The 19,555-nt window shown below is 48.9% G+C and overlaps 7 protein-coding genes across 7 annotated transcripts; 1 reads left to right on the forward strand and 6 right to left on the reverse strand.

Moving 5' to 3' along the window:
- Window positions 1-1,047: 1,047 nt before the first annotated feature.
- MAA_02881 (uncharacterized protein) lies at window positions 1,048-1,506 on the reverse strand (the record flags this gene model as incomplete). Its single annotated transcript, XM_007820879.1, has 1 exon — window positions 1,048-1,506. One exon carries the CDS (start codon window positions 1,504-1,506, stop codon window positions 1,048-1,050), a length of 459 nt encoding a protein of 152 aa, XP_007819070.1.
- A 2,227-nt stretch (window positions 1,507-3,733) lies between these two features.
- MAA_11107 (uncharacterized protein) lies at window positions 3,734-4,033 on the reverse strand (the record flags this gene model as incomplete). The annotated part of the gene is made up of 1 exon (XM_011413073.1): window positions 3,734-4,033. One exon carries the CDS (start codon window positions 4,031-4,033, stop codon window positions 3,734-3,736), a length of 300 nt encoding a protein of 99 aa, XP_011411375.1.
- Window positions 4,034-5,400: 1,367 nt separating this feature from the next.
- Window positions 5,401-7,219, reverse strand: MAA_02882 (MFS transporter; the record flags this gene model as incomplete). The annotated part of the gene is made up of 4 exons (XM_007820880.2): window positions 5,401-5,681; window positions 5,785-6,023; window positions 6,084-6,917; window positions 6,990-7,219. 4 exons carry the CDS (start codon window positions 7,217-7,219, stop codon window positions 5,401-5,403), a joined length of 1,584 nt encoding a protein of 527 aa, XP_007819071.2.
- A 709-nt stretch (window positions 7,220-7,928) lies between these two features.
- On the reverse strand, window positions 7,929-9,419 carry MAA_02883 (multidrug and toxin extrusion protein 1; the record flags this gene model as incomplete). The annotated part of the gene is made up of 1 exon (XM_007820881.1): window positions 7,929-9,419. The coding sequence occupies one exon, from the start codon at window positions 9,417-9,419 to the stop codon at window positions 7,929-7,931; it is 1,491 nt and encodes a 496-aa protein (XP_007819072.1).
- A 635-nt stretch (window positions 9,420-10,054) lies between these two features.
- MAA_02884 (agmatinase 1) lies at window positions 10,055-11,571 on the forward strand (the record flags this gene model as incomplete). Its single annotated transcript, XM_007820882.1, has 7 exons — window positions 10,055-10,189; window positions 10,250-10,346; window positions 10,396-10,486; window positions 10,583-10,624; window positions 10,672-10,901; window positions 10,959-11,377; window positions 11,440-11,571. The coding sequence occupies 7 exons, from the start codon at window positions 10,055-10,057 to the stop codon at window positions 11,569-11,571; spliced, it is 1,146 nt and encodes a 381-aa protein (XP_007819073.1).
- A 153-nt stretch (window positions 11,572-11,724) lies between these two features.
- On the reverse strand, window positions 11,725-12,853 carry MAA_02885 (C6 finger domain protein; the record flags this gene model as incomplete). The annotated part of the gene is made up of 2 exons (XM_007820883.2): window positions 11,725-11,756; window positions 11,806-12,853. The coding sequence occupies 2 exons, from the start codon at window positions 12,851-12,853 to the stop codon at window positions 11,725-11,727; spliced, it is 1,080 nt and encodes a 359-aa protein (XP_007819074.2).
- Window positions 12,854-14,798: 1,945 nt separating this feature from the next.
- Window positions 14,799-16,834, reverse strand: MAA_02886 (uncharacterized protein; the record flags this gene model as incomplete). The annotated part of the gene is made up of 4 exons (XM_007820884.2): window positions 14,799-15,147; window positions 15,432-16,023; window positions 16,162-16,340; window positions 16,392-16,834. 4 exons carry the CDS (start codon window positions 16,832-16,834, stop codon window positions 14,799-14,801), a joined length of 1,563 nt encoding a protein of 520 aa, XP_007819075.2.
- Between the last annotated feature and the right edge of the window lie 2,721 nt (window positions 16,835-19,555).

Genomic DNA, 19,555 nt, shown 5'->3' on the forward strand with positions numbered 1-19,555 from the left:
AATAGAAAATTATAATATTATTACTTATATAATAATACTTTAATACGTATTTAATTTTATATTATTCCGCTCTTTAAAATCAGAAATTAAGAGTCCCTTACTTTGTTTAAGCTATCCTAAATAATCTTGCTATATAACACGTCCCGACCTCAGATAATGCCATGCGCCTGAGTCAACTGTTTTGCCCTCCGCGATTGAGTCCTTGGTGCAGATTCATTGAGCGCCACTTCCCGATATATCATTTAGAGAGAGACTGCTGTCTACTCATGGCTGAGACATTGGTTGGTATCAATGTGATGCCGAAACAAGTCCTTTATGTAGGAGCAGCAAAACTGAATACCTAACTCGGCACAACTTTCACAGGCCCGGAAAATATGCCTTGGTACCCAAATAAGACCCTTTGATATTGGGAAGATTCCCTAGCATTCCTGGTGCGTAAAGGAAAGTGGAATCAGAATCTGACAGAACAAGCCATGTTATGTACATGCTGGCAGTGATACAATAGAGGCTGGAACCTCACATTCGGCAGTTCAAGTCATCTAGAGCTAGCTAGGATGTCGTTTGTTAGTCCCACGTTCTAGCAAATGACTTTCAAGTCGGCGAAGCGCGGCTAAACATTGCGACCTGTAACTATACATATGCGGAGCTTATCGTGAAGATTCTGGGACTTTTGTACAAGGTTATCTAGGTGAAACAGGATAGGCACTTGGATCTCCTCATGCTTCATGTGATACCATGATTCTTTGGACAACATCAGAGGCTCTTTACTTCCTATTTAAGAGAGTGAATAGATAATTTCTTGCATAGGAAGTGACTGCCGTTTGTCAGCAGAAGATCTCCACAGCTTTGATTTTCTATGTGAATGAGCGACATGGTCTTGACTCCCGGGTTCTGGGCTAGTCACCCTCTCTGGCATACGAAATACCAACTGTGAAGTTTATTGCTGCGTATTGCCTCGAGTAGTGCGGCTTAAGCCTACAACCCTCTCCGGGCGTGTCTGACACAAGACCAAAACTGAACCAGCTGTCCATCAAACCAATAAACCACTTAGGTGTGGTAGAGTCCCCAGGCAACCCGGTTCTGAGTGGATGACTCGGTCTGGCACATCATATTCCCGGCAGCGCCGACCTTGTCTTGCCATTGGAACCTGTTGATTGATTCGTTTATGAGATCGATAATTTCCTGATTCCCGATACGTGTTGTAAGCGTGCCGAAGGATCGTAGCACCTCGACCCCAAAAGCACAGGTGCCGTACTGCACAAGCTGACGATGGCCGAGATTGGCAACGGTCCAAGTGCCGCCGTTGGCGATATTTGTGGCCATGCGCCGGCTGTCGGCGACCAGGGGAGAACCGTTGGAGGAACGGTTCTCAAAGATCGACGCGCCGCAGTTGTCAACACTACTGCCACGGGCAAAGACTGAGCCCTCGCCATCTGTGATGGCGACGGGCGAGGCTGCTATGAGGGCAGTAAAGGCGAGATAGGCGGGAATCTTGTTGGAAATCATGATCAATTGAACGATTGCGCCGGACAGGAATTGACGTGGTTACTTGGTGATAGTAATAGTAAACAAAGTCACGGTCTTGGTATAAGGATGAGTTTGAGATTCGCAATGGCATGTCGCTGGGCCTCGGGGAAGCTTTATAGCCGTGAGACTGAGGACTGACGCTGCTTGTATGTGCAGGCCAGCATTATTGATACCTCACGACGCCTAGAGTAACCATGCTGCCAGGAATAGCCAATGGTACTGACTAGAGTGAGGTTGAGGTGGGTTTGCTCACTTGCCGGCATATTATGGTAGTATTTCCAAGTGACGAGAATGTGGCCAGTTGCATACATGTAGTAGTGGTCCAGTGGGCAGCCGTCAGTCACAATATTTGAAGTCTGACGATGCACGCAGGTCAGTATTAGCAACGATGCCTGCCAATGGCGCCGGCTATCAATCGACAACTCGATGCTTGCGAAACCCGATCCGCATCCAACAATATCTCCCCGGCGCCAAGTCTGGCACCTCAGATTCACCATGATGCGTTGGTGCTTACGACGTTGTGCCCTCTGCAGTAACAGGGCACAAGTGATGCGGCATAAGTGATAAGCTCCTCCAATTTTTCTTCTTCATCACGGAACCGACATTTGCAGCTTTTGCCGGAAAGATGTTCATCGAAGCAGTGTATGCTGAAGATTGTGGGGTTGTTACATTGCTTTTAAACATGGGTGCTACTCCAGACAGAAAAAACACGCCATTCTACGATTCGCCTCTTGCTTATGCAGTGAGGAAACAAAATGCAGAACCTGTTCAGCTCCTTCTTGACAATGGTGCGGACGTCAATGCGCCAGCTGCTAATATTCATGGCAGGACGGCTCTGGAAGATGCCGCGGAGCGCGGTCGTTTAGACATATTGCAGTTGCTCTTTGATGCAGGCGTCGAAAGGAACGTACACAGAGATGAACAGTGCCGGAGAGCGGCGATGGGCGTCATGCTGTGCTAAGATTTCTGGAACTGCCGACGACCAAGGACCTCGAACACTAGCCCGTAATTATGCACATGATCAACGCTGTGTGGGAAGGCTCACGGCCGAAAGTTGTTGGTCGTGGCTGAAAGTGAAATTTGACCAAGTAAAAACGGTCTGCACTGCGTCCCCGCCAACTTACACACAGATATCGATCAGAAATACCTATCGAGGTATCAGCTTCCAACTCAGTCCTGTAAAGCGGGTAAGGGGGGTCGGGCTCGTTAGTACGCACCCGCCGACGTTTCGAACTGCCGTATTTTTATGCCAGATAGGCCAGAAATCTCCCTGGCTTAAGAACATTGGAAAGATTGAAACCAAGGGGGGTGTCGGTGCCGAGTACAGGAGCTGTGACCCCGCCGCCCATCATATCTAGCAATCAAGGAATTCTCTAGAATTACATGCTTAACCCTAAATTATCCTATTGCTTAACCTTACTAAAAAGTATATCCTATATATCTTTATTTTTAACCTTAGCGCCTATACTTATTTTCTATCTATTATACATCTTGCTATAAATTTATATAATAGCTTTTTCAGTAATATATTTAGAGTTAGTAGCAAAAACTAATATCGTGAAGTAGTAGCCTGTTACACGGAAATAGCTGGTTACACAAGGGCTACGGTCACGGGATTAGGGCAGAAAGTCCTTACTAACTTTTTATATTTAAAAATATTTTTAATTACTAAAGCCTTAAAGAAAACTAAGAACCTTTAATACTAAAAACTATTATTAGATAAATTAAGTAATTACTCTAAGCTAGGCCCTTATCACAAATAATAGTTTTCCCTTAAAGGTATAAATCCTTCTATCCTTAGCTAGCAAGCAACCAGCCTCTGCTAGGTCACAAGGATGTATTAGACCTCTTTCCGCTAGCAAGCAGGTATTCCTGCCTCTGACTAGGTCCTACGGAGGTCATAGGAGCATTTTCGCGCTGGTAGTTATACCTGATACTAGGTCCTGCGGATCATCATTATCATCATAAATATCATTATCATCATCATCATCATAACCCGAATACTAGCTCGAGGTCAAGCTAGAAGAAGGGGGAAGCTTGTGTTACACGGAAATGGCTGGTCACACAAGGGCTACGGTCACGGAATTAGGGCAAAAGGTCCTCACTAACTTCTTGTATTTAAAGACGTTTTTGACCACTAAGGCCTTAAGAAAAACTAAGGACCTTTGATACCAAAGACTGTTATTAGATGAATTGAGTAATTACTCTAACCTAGGCCCTTGTCACATAGCCTGACAACAAGCTCTTGCCCATTCTCGGCTGGGGGCATGTCCAGCATGTTGGTAGGGCAGCAGTTGAAGCTCTGCGATGCCATGGCCGCCGACTTATGGAAGAGGTGGCCAAGTATATCGACGTCAAGGTTCTTAATCACATGCCCGCCGTTTCTCGACTTGAACGTGGTCTTGACCTTGTGGGACTTGGCCAGTTCGAGAGACGTCCTCGCTCTGCAGAACCATAGCGACGTGACAATAGAGAAGCAGGCAATCTCGAAGTTGACCCACTCCATTCATGAAGGTAAGAATCATGGACTGGCGTGATCCTGTCATTGGCATAGTTGTTCTGCAATGGGGGTCCAATCTCGAGCTTAACCCTAGGGTTATAAACGGCTTGGTGTTTCGGGCCGAACCGAACCACACTAGGCCGTTTATGGGGTGTGCAGCATTAATGCCCCACGTGTCTTGGCGGCTAAAAGCGGCACCTGGGCAGCGATTATTGTCGAGTTTGCTCGGATAACACCGTGACACTTGGTTATAATACCAAGGCTAATAGAAGCAACTAAGGATGAAATAACTCAAGTCTACCATAGCACAACTTGAACTGTAATCAAGACAACTCTGGTAGATAATTACTAGCATTATCTCACGTGGTTCACCAAAGACGCATTGTTCGCGATATCCGATGAAAGATCTGGCCCCTCGTCGTACTTTTTCTTCAGATCTGCAATTACCAGCTTACCCAGCCCCTTAATACTGCCCGCCTTCACAATCGCTAAAGCTATTATCTCCGGTCCGAGCATCCTCAGCCACCAGTTACGGATCCCAATACTCACGAGCGAGTCTAGGCCAATAGATTCAAGTGCTGCATGTCCATTTCATCCTCTGGTAGTGGAAGGTCGACGCCTCTGCCCCCGGCTTTTGCCATGACATCGTCGAGAAAAGAGTCGTTTCGCGAGTGAAAAATGTATTTACGGGGAATTTAATCCTTTTTCACAAAAAACTCAACGTTTTCTTCTGTCCTAGCAGTTACGTAAATCTAGGGAAAGATCAGTTGCGCGCACAGTTGCATCTGGATGAATAGGATAGCCGCACCACGAGCGGCCTTGGACTCTGTAGGAAGTCAAATGACCTCGCCGCCACCCTTCAAGCAACCAACCCCGACGAGAAGGCATCCAAACGGGCCATTTTAACCCCCCGAAGAAGGAGATAAGCTAGAACAAGAAGACTTCAACGCTGCTCATACGCTAGTTAGAGATTTAAGCAGCAACAAATACTGTCATCTCCAAGAAAAGTGACATAGACGCGGCGCCCGTCTTTGGCAAGAGCATGCCTATGTAAAGTTTATAAGGCATATAGCAAGAAGCTTCGCGCTTGTCAGACCAATTGACCTGCTTGCTCCCCCAGCTAGCAGATCACGACAAGGAGAGGCTCAGGAGATTTCCAATGAAAGCTGGCCTAGCATATAGACCGTAACGTGGAATGTCCATGTAAAACATGTGCAACCCTATTCGGATACCGAATAAGACATGCCTCGTAGCCCAGAATATTTGACGCGTCAATACTAAGCAGACCAAGAGACAATATACGTATATACTGTAGGAAGTCTTGATTGCTGTACCCCTATTGCAAGTATCATGCTGGGATTCACGCTCGGCTACTAACACCAACTTGCACCATCACCTTCACATCGCTCAAACTCAGGATTCACCCATGTCGGCTGACCCGATTTGTCACGCAAGCTTCTTCCGAATCTGTGAAGCAATGCGAGAACAGGGATACAAAAGAAAACAGTGATAATGGCATGACCTGCCATAGTCCAAGTAAAACCCACATTTTCGACCCACGGAACGACGAAAAATGGGTCAATAAATGCAGATAAATTGAGCATGACAGCATAGAAAGTCATCATAGCCATGCTTTGCATAGGATAGGCATCCACTACATATGAGCATATAGCAGTGTTGCCCATCTGGATTCCAGCGCCAACTTTCAGGCCACGATTAGCCGAAGCCCAAAATGGGTGGTGCTAGGCAAGACTTACAGATGGCAAAAGCAACTTGACCGACTATCCAGTGGTAACCGCGGTCCACACTGACTCCCCACACAATCAATCCCACTGCCGTAAGAGCAGCAGCGGGATAGGCGAGCCAGATGCGCATTTCCGGAGTCTTTTGGTGGTGGTTGCGCTTGCTTAAGTGAAGAACGATGCAGTCGCTCAGGCTGCCAGAGCAACAGACTTCAGAGACTAGAGTACCAATGATGAGTCCCAGATAGAGGACGCTTCAACCGAGTTAGCGAGCACTTTGTAATTAACGCCGGAACATTCTTTGTGAGGCTCACCCCTGAATTTGCGGAGAATGTTTCGCATATGCGGTGGGAACAAGTGTGACCACCGACAACACCCACCAGTACCAGCCAAAGCAGTATGTCATGATGGAAATAGGAACTACAGCATACTTAAAAGTCTTGATAAACCTACAAATAGTGTCGAATGGTTTCGGATGCCGGACACCCGGAACCGGAGCAACATTCATAAATGCCAATTTCTTCGTTCTTGGTATCTTGAAGCGCTCAGCATCGTGGTAACTGGGTGCGGCCTTGTCGGCATCGGTACATGGGTGCCGTCTACGGTGTTGCTCAGATAACATGAGGTGCCGCGGGTACAAGGTCTCGGGCAGTAGAAGCAACTCGGCAAGCAGCATCACGCCAAATAGTATGGCAGACAACCACTGAATCCAAACGTAGCCGGCGAGATCTACCGCTCCGCCTATAAGAGGGCCGAACAAGAGACCCAAATCGATGGCCAAGACCCAGAGTCCCACCTTTTGGCCGCGCTCATGCTCGAAAAATAAATCGTTTATAACGGCCAGGCCGACGTTGGAGGCAGGACTGACGCCGAGTCCCTGGAAGAAACGCGCCGCCATGTAGCCCGAGTAGTTTGGGGCAAGCGCAGCGCCTACTGTAGCAGCCAGGGCCATGGCCGTGCCCAAGATGATGATGGGACGACGTCCGATGATGTCTGCCGGGGAAGCCCACAGCAGAGGCCCGACAGCGAGGCCGAGAGCAGGAATGGCAACCGTCCAATTCATCTGCTCCAGGCTGGCTGCGTAGTTTTCCTCGAGCTCCGGGAAGGAGGGCACCGTCGTGGTCGTTATAAACGTAAACATGAAGTAGCTGACAATGCGGACACGTTAGCACGAGGTGTATTACAAGATGGAAGCCCAGAGCTCCGTGTATTAGACGCACATGGACATGATGATGGCCAAGATGATGTGTTTCTGGGCGAATGACCAGTTTAAAGGGTCGAGATGGTCGCCAAGAATAGGCTGAGGAAACAGCTTGAAGCCATCTTTGCTCAAGACAAATTCGGTTGTTTCATGACTCGGTGATGCATCTGCATTCGAACCTACTGAATCAGTAACAACGGCGGGCTTTTCGTGGTTGCTGCCGTGTTGTATCGTCTTGGAGATGACCATGTTGCCAAGGGTTTAACAAGTTCACGGAATTGAGTCATCAATTATAGACTGATTCAACGAAAAGATTTTCATGACTATAAAGAACCATGGCTGGGTGTATTAAAACTGACACTCGTATTTGATGTTATATACAACACTGTGTGATGATGGTGTTTGCCTTATCGTCGAAGCGTTTTCCGGCGGTTATGGTAGTGGCCTGAAACGCCAACTTCTTATCATGTTCAGTCTCTCCTCTGGCCGGCCACGGCGAGTCGGCTGATTTGTGCTGTCATACCTCCGATGATCGCGCGCGCATTTTGAAAAACCAATCGGTTGAAATCGGGCCTAGAGCCGCAGAATTGTCCATCTTCAGCCGCACAAATAGCGTCACACGACTCCCGGCTCGGGCGGCTTGGCGTGAGGGCCATAAAATTACCATGAACGGAAATTTACGCGCCTTATCAGCGAGACACTTGCCTGGTGTCTAAACCTTATCTCGTTCAAGCCATGTACTCTGATTGGCCAGTTTGACTACGAGTTATCAATAGCAAGAAGAATAGATACTTGAAGACTTGATTCACAATTTGGATTTGTCTGTAATCGCTACCTTGGTTTTAAGAAAGGTATTGGTTGATTTGGTAGGGGAGGCTCCTGGCTATGGGCAAGACGAGTTCAAGTACAGAGCGGAAACTTGACGTGTAAATTTTACTTTCTCCCAGATCTGTGGCAACTATCTAGGCAAATTGTGCTCCTGGTTATCCTCGCCCAATCGACCAGCGGCCTTTTGCACCTCGTGGTCCCAGTTGCTCAAGCCCACTATAATCCACTCCAAGATGCCCACGAGAGACAAGGCCACACATTGTCCTACCCAGAGACCGGCCAACCCCCATCCATGAAAGGCGAGATAGATGCCAGCAGGAAGGGCGCCCCCATAGTAGCTTACGCAGTTGACAAGAGCTCCAACCCATTGACGTCCCATGCCTCTCAGCGCTCCGCCGCAACTGCCGTTCAACCCATCCGCGATCTGGAACAAGGCCACGTAGGGAATAATATGCGCAACAAGGCCAATGACGCGCTCGTCACTGTTGAACAGCCCCCCGATCGAATATCTTGTTGCCAACAGAATACTGAGAATGGCGGAGCCAAACAAGACGGAGAGGCCAGCGGCACAATGGGCAGACCGCCTGGCCGCCACGGGGTCTCGGGCCCCCAGAAGATTCGCCAAGCGTGCCGACTCTGCCACGCCCAGACCAAACGGGATCGTGTTGATAATCTGGTCGGCAGTCATGACGACAGACTGGGCGGCAAGCGAAGTCGTACCAAGGCGGCCCGCGGCCAGAGCAACAATCTCAAACGCCCACCACTCGGTTCCGACGTGGACGAAACCCAGAAGGGCAAGCTTAGCAAAGGGCAGCGAGTTGGCCATAGCCCTCTTGAGTTGAATCCCACCCCAGCACTCGCTGCCCTTGACAAACGCCGCATAGGCTACCAAAAGGCAAAAAGAAAGCCAGTATGATATGCCGGTGGCTATGGGAGCGCCGTACAGGCCAAAGCCAAATTTGTGAATCAAGAGGTAATTAAGGACGAGATTGACCGGAGACGCAACGAGCAGGGCGTACGTTCCAGGGCGATATATTCCCTGCGCCTGTAGGAATTTCTTGGTCGCCTCGAACCAGACGTACCCGAGGCCTCCTGGAGCGAGCAGCCGGAGAAAGCGCGAACTCTGCGTGCAAATGTGCTCCGGCTGCCCCAGCATCCTAAAAAGAGGCTCAGAAAAGCACCACAAGAGGACGATGACGGCGTAGAAGGCGGTCAAGACCAACAGCCCTCTTTGCAAGAGAATCCCGAGATTGCGCTTGTCCTTGGAGGCTGTGAAGCTGCTGGCGGCCAGCGTGTCCAGGGCGCTGGTGCCGCCGAGGGCGACGAGCCACGCTGTCGCCATGGCGAACATGTAGGAGAAGGCAGAGACGGCCAGGGCTTCGGAGGAGAGACGGCCTGCTACCAGAATGGACGTTGTCTGCAGACTGTTTTGGAGCATGTAGGCGAGAATGATGGGTATCGATGCCTTTGTTAGAAACCACGTTTCGCCTAGCCATTTGGCGTATTCTGGTCGAGGAGGTACGGCTGTATACTGGGTTTCGGGGAGTAAAGGCGTCGTTTCGTTGGCATATGGTTCGGGCACCGGCGGCAACGCGGTAACGTGAGCTTGAGGCGTCTCCATTGTAGCTTGTGCTTTTGGTGAAAGTCTTGATGGCGACGGCGGTTTCGATCGGGGCGGCTTTGAGTTTTGCTGTTGTATACTACATTACAACTGTGGCACTTGGCAAGATTTTGCTGTATATTTGTGTAGATTGTAGTATCATTGTACATTGGACAAGTCAATTTTTGAAAGGCATGTGTCCTGCTTACTATTGAATGTACAACCAGCGAAACGCGTTGCGATAAGGGTTTGATTGTGGCGTATAGGTGAAGCACGATTACACAACGTTTGAACTTTTATCAGAATCGGAATCCAAGGAGTTTCGCCCGATTTGGCAATATAGCCACGATAAAGGTTTCCGGACCGGAGGCTTCAATTGTGGGGGCGACAAGTGTGGAGGCGGGGCCGCTAAACCGTGTCTGGTGAAATAGCCGCTTATGAACATGGCACGAGGTTGATAAGATGAATTATATCCGAAGCTTGAACCGACGTGGCAATGTTTGGAAGAACAGGTTTGACTACAAGGTCCTATATAAAAGTGCTCACTGGCTTCCGGGCTGGACTTGAACCACTTGGATAAGAATTGGATTGCTGCAGAAAACCCAACGCTCTAGGATTTCCTCAACCCAAAACGCAAGACACAATCAAAAAGCAAAATGGTCTCTTCGGCAATCTTGGTCTTTGGCTGGGTGACTATTGCCGCCGCCCATGCGGGACATGAGCAGAAAAGCCTTGCCGGACCTCATCAGTCCTTATGGTACAACACGCTGCCTGGGGATGGCGGCACACAGGTGATGCAGATTCTATGCCCGTCGTCATCTGCCAAAATCAAACTACTAACCCGACTGTAGGCAGACTCGGTCTTCTCCGGCATCTCAACTTTTGGGCGGCTTCCCTACGAACCTTGTCTAAAAAATCGTGATGCAAAATACGACGTTGCTTTCATCGGTATGGAACTAGCACTTGGCTTCACTGTAATATGACTGACATTCGACAGGGGCCCCATTTGATACCGGAACTTCATATCGTCCCGGTGCGCGCTTTGGACCTTCCGGTATCCGACAAGGCTCCCGCAGACTGAACCTATAGTATGTTCTACCCCCGCCATGACTTCACGGAGAAAATTCTCACCAGCATGTCAGCGGCGGCTACAACGTCCCACTCAAAACCAATCCCTTCAACAGCTGGGCCACCGTCCTCGACTGCGGTGATATTCCAGTCACATCGTGAGTCTCCAGCCATCCATGTAGGAATGTCGCTGACCAGGACCAAGCTACGACAACACATGGGCCCTCAAGCAGATCGAGGAAGGCCATTTCGAGATCCTGTCCCGATCCCCCGCCACAGACGCTGATAAACGAGGCCCGGCAATCAAGGGGAGGACTTTGCCCCGTGTCATCACCCTTGGCGGAGACCATACCATCACCTTGCCTCTTCTACGATCCATCAACCGCGCCTATGGGCCCGTCTCGGTGATTCACTTCGACAGTCATCTGGACACGTGTAAGCCACTCGGTGCTTCACCAGCCAGTCTGAGGCTCATACTGACGATAAGCACAGGGAAGCCAAAGGTCTTTGGCGGATCGCCGTCCGAGGTCGCCTCCATCAATCACGGCACCTACTTCTACCACGCATCCCAAGAGGGCTTGCTCGCCAACGACAGCAACATCCACGCTGGCATTCGCACAACGCTAAGCGGGCCCAGCGACTACGACAACGACGGATACTGCGGCTTCGAGATTGTAGAAGCGCGCGAGATTGACACCATCGGAACACAGGGCATCATTGACAAGATCGTCCGTCGAATCGGCACCCAGAGGCCCGTCTACCTGTCTATTGACATTGACACGCTTGACCCTGCTTTTGCCCCCGCCACCGGTACCCCCGAAACAGGGGGCTGGTCAACCAGGGAGCTCAGGACTATCCTCCGCGGTCTTGAGAATCTTAATCTCATTGCGGCTGATATTGTGGAAGTGGCGGTATGTAGTCGACGTGCTTGAGAAACGGAGCAGACACTGTAACTAACCGCCGCGGAAAACAGCCTGCGTATGATACCAACGCCGAGCATACTACCATGGCTGCAGCCGACGTGCTCTATGAGGTGATGAGCATCATGGTGAAAAAGGGCCCGTTGAGCAACATGATGAGTGCCGGAGAGAGCTACGAGCTGTGAGGCGTGCGCTAACAATTGGTGACGACTGGCTTGTGAGTTGGATTTGAATCGTAAGCACTGTTCCTGAGTCACCTGGAAATCAACACGCCAGAGGACAAATATAGCATGACAGCTCTATTCAAGCAATATTGAAAGGTTGAAGTCTTTTAGTTTTCAGAAAAGAATAATGTTGTACTGTAATTCATCTAAATTGCCATGTCAGCCCGAGTCGGAAACTGCCAGACGCGTACTTACTCAAGAGTTGATGCGCGCACAAGGCGCCTCGACCATCTCCCAGCCGCTCCCGGACTTTCCACACATCCCTTGACGCTTGCCTGATGAGCTTGACGTGCAGCGAGCCAATACACTCCTCGAGCTTGTTGATCTTGTCCAATACAAAGAGCTGCCTCTCCTTAGTGTACGCCTCACAGCCGAGAGTGAAGAGCGGCATGGCCATGGCGACCCAAGTGTGGCATGGCTGTCCCTGAATCATACTGCTGACCATTTCCTCCATGGAGCGCACCGCAGCTTGGATCGGCAGAGACCCCGACGGAAGGTGGTATAGTCGTCTGTACAGGTGAATCAGGGTTGCTTGCTGAAAGGTTTGGTGGCAGAGCGCGAAATCGCGGCCGTGTTCCGCCGACAAGGGGATGCCGATCGAGATGTGCGGCGGGGTTTTGGCGTCGCGCAGCATCATTCCTTTGAGCTTGCCGAGAAGCATGTCGGTCTCGAATCTTTGTGCCTCTCCGTGAGTGTCGAGCTGTGACAGCCGGTCGATTTGTTGCAAGACATCTAGTAGCTCGTTGCTGTAGCCGAGGAAGCCGTCTATTTCGGGGCTGGCTATGGCTGCCCATTGAAACATTGGGGAGGGTTGCGTGCCCAAGCGCGCTGGTGTGTCTGTTGATTCCAAGTTCGGGATGTACGGAAGTGTCTGAAGCGACAGATATAGTTGGTATAGATGCCTCATGGCTGACTGGATGGAACCAGGTGCGGGGATACTATCGCCATGAGCTTCTGTTGTGTTTAGAAGAGCCTTGATGCCCTGCAAATGGACTCGCCAGGACGACATGCCCTCGCGATGTGTAAAGACATCTGTGAGGCACCAAACAAGGCACGTGGCTAGCAATGTCTCAACCATCTGTCCCGTCCCGAGGGCATTTCGCAATAACGCAAGACCCGAGGTTTGCAAGTGGCCTAGAATCGACAATACTTGGACGCCATCCATTTCTAGAGTTCCTCGGGATAGGAGGCCTGCGGCAGATAAGGCGAGGCAGGCTGACATGAGCTGAGGTGACTCGAGCATTATGGGGACCAGGCCCGTACGAAGATCCTCGTGTATCAAGGGGTGACAAGAAAGAGAGGCAAGGACATTGTCGACAAAGTAACTTAGGAGCCTCTGATATTTAGGCGGCAGTTGAATGCCATTTGGCAGGGATCGAGGCAAAACCCTCGAGAGTTCAGGGGGTTCTCGAGCGAGATGCTTTGTCTCATTTGCCCGTGGACCATGGCTATCCTCTGCTGGCGATTAATACAAAGTACGTCAAAGGCACAGAGTTGACACTACCTTTACTCGGGATGAGTTGGTTCCTATTCTGCAAAGGCTGGTCGCCACATGCCTTGTTGTATTTCCTTGCGTTGCCCCAAACGAGTCTCAGCGAATACTTGCAGGTCCTGTTGAAAGCAGAGCATTGCCCACAGCGCGGTTTCTGCTCATTGCACTTTCTCCGTCGCCGGCGACACTCTTCGCAGCCTTGCCGAGATCTTTTGCCTGTCATACAGTGTTGAGTGGTTCTCGTTGGATGTCTGCTAGTTGCTAGAATCCTCTTCAATGAGCCATAACCAACAGTGCGGCAAAAGGTTGAGCCAGCCTAACCCTAGAATTGATCGGACGAAAACCTCGACTGCGTCTCACAAGTGCTCATCTCGGTATTGAGACTTGCCGAGGGTACTTTATCGCGAACCTAGAGTCGGGGTCTTCAATCTCGGATCTCGGGGAGTGACTTGCCGCCATCGGCTGCTCGGTACTTGTGTCCACGAACATTATGTAGCGACAATTGATGTATATTGAGAGTACAGATAGCTCTTGTTTGAAGATAAGGAATCGATGCTTCCCCCAGATAAGAAGATAAGCTAGCGCGTCCTTCATCTCCACTTGCTCTCGTCGTGCGCAAATCACCTTTGCCGGCCTGGTCGTGCAATGTTGCAATCCGGGGAAGGCCATTCGCATGATAACGCGAAAGCGACGGCTAATGCATGCGTAACACACCTAAAAAGGTCCGGTGGGCGTCTCCGCAGATGATCATTGCCTCTTGGATATCCGGGGTAGGACGTCATCATAGAACCTAACGAGCGCTTTCGACGGTGGCGTTTGCAATTTGCGTTGCGCTGCTTTGTCAACTTTAAAACCAGTTATTGCTTTGGGTGTTCGAAGGTGCCGATTTTGTACCGGGTCCATTTTGTCTGAGATACCTGGTAGATACTCGCTGGTACCTGTATAGTGCGTTAAATTACTATATATGTATCTTTTTGCATACACGGAGATATGCGGTACTTATATCTCTATACAATCTCCTGGTATATTAATGTAACTCTTATATCAAGATTTTCAATTGTTTGACGTCCTTGTTCGGTACAAAATGGGCACCTTCGAACATCCAAAGGGATACTAAAGGCTGCTTGTTATTAGATGAATTGAGCCATGATACTCCAAGCCTTTAGCCCTTGTCACATTCTTAGACTCGCTGCGCCGAATGCTTTGTTTCCATCGAAGATAGGAGACGTCTTAAAGTTCAAAGAGATGGTAAAGTGGGCATTACCGCAAGTTTAGCAAAGTTCCTGAATGAAAATAAATGCGACGTCTTTATCCAGTAGTATATAGATATTCAATGTCCAAGAGCAAGGTACGCACTTCTGCCTAGACCCTGGAGTTGGGGTATTGCTTTTAAGTCAAACAGGCGATAATTGAAGGTACAAAGGTCCAGATGTCATGATATTTGCTTTTTCTACGGTTCAAGATAAGGGCTCGGATGAGCATCATCACAGGGGTCTTCAAAGGCTCCAACAGGGTATAAAAAGGGTCAATTTCCCAGGTTTCATACTTTCCTTCTAGTCCTCCAGACGTCACCAATATCGTCGTTTTGCTCAATCGACATGCCTCATCCCACTGCGTAAATTACTGTTGAAAACGCGACAATTGCAAACAGCCAACCCCCATGCCACATACTGCATGTAATGAGACTCTCTGGTGCCTAGTCCTTGGAGTGAATTTCCAGGTGCCAGGTATCATAATCTCGAACCAGGGTTCCCAATGTCTTCTTGTCAATCTTTTGGTCAATGCCGGCTTGCTTTCCGTTTACTGTGCCGAGTGTTGTCGTTTCCATATCCGACTTGCGAATCGCAAAAAGTTCCGCCGCATTCGAACCCTTGATCACAGGAACTTCCAGGTTGGAGGTACATGCTGCAACTGCCCATATGAATACGATAGTCAAGCCAATCTGGGCCGCTAGAAATGAAATCCATGCCCATCGTACGGTGATGAAGATTTCCGACTCCAGAGCCTCTCCTTGGACAGTACCGTTGACCTGATTAGCTCGCATGCTAGTATGTTTCGGTTAGTCTTCTGTTCATAAGCGCAGTAAATTGCCAAACCAACGCACAAATTTGTCATGGCCAGAGCCATAGTCTCTGTTACGTTCCTGAGGTTGCTCCACATCATTTGTCTGCATAATTGCGTGGGTTTGTTAGGATTGGGCGATACGCAGCCACTGTATACGTTTTGCCCTATTTGATACGTGAATTCATTATAATTAAGTGACTCTGGAGACACGAAGTATTCCCAATGTCCTACAATTGTAGTTGAAAGTCTACGCCGAAAAGCATACATCATACCGAGGGAAGTTAGGCTGAATTCGCGGTGCCCGTTTGTGGCAAGTAGCGTGAAGGACTCATTTCTGTCACCCCTCTGGCTTACTTCCAGTTCAGACGCCAACAATTCTGTATTTGCGACATTATCTGTAACGGAGATGTTGTAAGTGTGGACGCAGTAGTGCCATACAACTTCCACGGCCTCAAACTGCGTGTCATGGGTTTCATTCGTGGGGATCTCGTAAAGAAAGAAGGCCTGAGCAAGTGATAGTGGCACAATATCCGAGTTTTCCCACTTGTATAAAGGCTTAGTGGCATTGGGATTATCCCATGCCACTGGACCAGCTGAGTAGGCGGGAGATGTAATATTAAGGCCGCCGTTGAGTCGCCCGAACTCCTTTGGTAGAGTCATATAATAGTCGACTTTGGTCAGATACTCTGTGACATTGCCCATACTCACACATACAGCCAAGGAGCTGAATATCGGCCACCGACAGTTTGCAGTAGGGCAGTGCGGCTTGAGTGCAGACGAGCCTTCTTCATCTTCATCAATCCTGTACACAAGAGACCTTTCCGCTGCACGAAGCATGCCATCTTCGGCGTAAATGACTTGAAAGATCTGATTAGTTTCTGCTTTTATTCTAATTCCTCCTCCTCTCCCTTTTTATATCTTCAAGGGGCTTCAACCCCGGGGGGGTTAGGTAGAAAAGAGGGTAAAAACTTAATAAACTGCAATCATGAACCTACTGGGTTTTTTCAGTTGTGGATTTACTCCTATAGGAAATTGCAAAGAAGCAAAGGATACAGCACTTTTGTTATGTGCCACAACTGTCCGCGTTGAGTAGGAAATGGTAGACTGCGTAATAAATGATGTCCCCAGACTGGCTACAAGGACAAGTGAAGCCAATACTCCCATAGGTATAAACCTAGTCAAGTTAGCATTTCAACTGGGGCTGAGTTGTTTGGCCGGCACGCACCTCCCTCGCAGTTTTGTGGCCAATTTAATGCTTGCCCAGGATGAACGACTTGCCTTGTCGAATAGACGGATATCTCGAAGAGGGCGTCCTTTACCGGCAAACCAATTCCATTTCAACTGCAAAAGACCTTCGGCGATCGGTTGGACCATAATAGATCGGCAGATGGTTGACAGAAAGGCAATCAGAGTGTTTAACGACAGACCAAGGGGCCACTTCGGTTGTGCTTTGCCATCAAACTGCTTCAGGGCGAAAACAAGCAAGCCTAGAAGAAGGGAAGCGACAAGACACCATGAGGCCTCAGAGGCCCAAGGTAAAAAGCACCGCCTAGCCCGCCTTTTTAGACGACTCTTCTTGTCGTAATCATCTTCTTTTATCATGAAATGCGTCGACTCTGGCTTCTTTGGAGTCAGAACGTCACAGAGCTCAGGCTCCTCTTGATCCATGTTTGGGATAGATGAGATTCTCCAAGCAATAGCGGCAAATTCTTGGTAACGACTGTGATCCAATCCGACTTCCAATGACGCTAGCTAGCTTTCGAGATGCAATCTTTAGCAGGGAGGATTGTCCTTGAATAGCAGGATAGTGATGTAACTCGTCGCTTGCTCAGTCTCGACAGCTATTCGGAGTGTTCTCTGCAAAATTAAATTGGGTAAGATAATGGTCAACAAGTACGATGCAATGGGTGCTCGGACTAGTTTCGGCTATCATGCTCTTCTTGTGGTCTTCCCCTCAACTCACGCGGCGATGCTCCTACCAAGGAGGCTCTTGACCAGTGCAGGAGAATCAAGTCGAGACCGCGAGATGTGATGTGACAGCTCTCATATATCTAATTTTAGATGATTCGTCTTACAGCTACTAGTATGCGGTACAACAATGAACCCCGGTATTCATTTCCTGCTTCGAGCTATCGTTGGTTGTATCTACGCCCAGTGGGGTTCATGTCAGCAAAATTTTGGTTGACAACTAGGCCGGCATGGCTCATCCATGTTGTGCTACTTCGGTGAAAGGTTCATAATAACGTGCAGGATATGGAGAGGGATTTTGAGGTGACCCAAACCCTTGTGTGGATGCCTTGGGCTGCGGGAAGGACCGTTTGGATTCGTACTACGGATTACAAGTGTGAGTTGGGTCAGTGAATATCTGAGCAATTACTCCGTACGGAGTAGTCAGTTCACGTCCGTCGGCCGGTAAGTCAGTTCATAAGGCGTGCTCCGTTACGAATTTAGAAGTGTTTACACCCGCTCGTCTTTCCCTAGTAGCATGAAATTGATGCTTGAACCCTTTTCTCATCTCCGACGCTTCTTTATCCAATGTATATTACGGCTCGGCTCATTGACCCGACAGGAGTTATGTGCGATGTGGAGTGTTGTATCTCCAAGTACAGCATGTTGTACTACCATCAGATGCAGTTATAAAGGGGAAATTTCGCTAGAAATGTACTTCTCGAGACATACGATGAATTTGGGCAGCCATTAACATGCTCTAGAAGCCTCGACTCTGTGTTTCGACCAGACTTGGACCATGTCTTATGCTGTATGACTACTCCGTGCCCGCAACAATGTTGTGTGTGGATTGCGCAATTACCACTGTGCCATTGCAATACATAGACGGGGGGTGGGGACTCATATGCACTTCTCAATGCTAGTGTCAAGTAATAATATGATCAGTCAAGGTACAACGAGGTCAACGGTGAACATGGCTGTAGTTGTGGTTTCGTCCATGAGGTGTACTTGGAGTTGCCGGCACAAACCCTACCAACTTGGTCGAATGATAAGATTTTGAGAGGGGTATTTCTTGCTTAATTTCCCTGCCTTGACTCTCTCTTCATAGCGCACAGCAGGTAGAACAGCCGTTCAATGGGTTTATCGTAGACAACACCATTGTGACTGTCAGAGAGGCTAGCGAGTACGACGACCGAGTTGCGGGGCAAACATGTCCAGCGATAGACGCCCTCAGCTGAGCGATAACCAGCTTATATGCGTGCTCTTTTTGGCTCTTCTCTCGCTATCTGTAGCCCTGAAATTGTCGCCAAATGTGGCTGGCAGAATCTGCAGGATACAGCGTGGTGTCAATCCCCGAACGCAACTGAGCCGGAACATGGCATAGCTCACGGACTAAATCTGAATTGAAAGTAAAAGAGCTGAAAACCATATCCAATTACTACTTGAACAAATTTGCCCGGGCGGGAGCGGATCTTGTTCTGGAGTGTTACACGGAAAAGGCCCAACATCCTTGAAGCCCAACAAAGGGGCTTCACCGATAAAGGACCTGTTGATTACATAGATTGAACACATGACCGGCCAGAAGCCCTAGGCACAGACGCTTTCTTCATGTATATATCGTGGTCACTCATCACTCTCTTCCTCTTAGAAAACCAAGGACCTCTGACAGCCTTGAGATTATTATTGAATTGAAGCCTTTTGCTCCAGGCCTTCTAGTTCAACCCTTGTCACATGAAGTCTCTTGCCACAGCACTCGCTAAAGATCCAGGCCAGTCAGCCGAAGTTGGTATAACGTTGTATATTCCTCGCCTTTGTAGGTTCTAGAGTCAAAAAGTTGGTTAAATCTTTTCCTTGAACCATCCTGGGCTTCTCTATCTGGCATTAGATGTTCAATTTATAGCTCTTCTGACACGGTGCATTTGATAGACTTGAACACAACATTCGTAATCTCGTGAACACCCGCTCGAAACTCTCTAACTTTAGTATCGCATTTGAGATTTCTGAAGTGGTTTTTATTAGCATTGAAGCATATCAACCAAGAGGCAAGATATATACGCACGCATAAACGGTGCACACATCGTGCCCGGTGACCTTGATCTCGTGAAAAGTCGGCCTGGGGTTTACAGTATCAGCGACGTTTTTTCGTTTTGTAGCATTCCTGAGGGGCACTTCGGAATCACGTACTGGCCTCTCTTCAGGTTGACACATGGTCCTCTTTCAACATCGAATTCGTAATCATTACCGAAAAGCACGGCCTTGAATACCAGCTATTAACATAGGAGCCAATATGAGTGTAGTGAATATGCATATTTACCGCGAAATTGTCTTCTGACCTGTTTGCCAATCCCAAAGCAGGGAAGACCAACGGAATAATGTAAAAGGGACGCATTTTGCCAACGTGTTGTAAGACGTACGGGTAAATTGTGACGGTACAAGGGCACG

The sequence above is a fragment of the Metarhizium robertsii genome, assembly GCF_000187425.2.
Source record: "Metarhizium robertsii ARSEF 23 chromosome Unknown MAA_Scf_4, whole genome shotgun sequence".
NCBI classification, from domain to species: Eukaryota; Fungi; Ascomycota; class Sordariomycetes; order Hypocreales; family Clavicipitaceae; genus Metarhizium; species Metarhizium robertsii.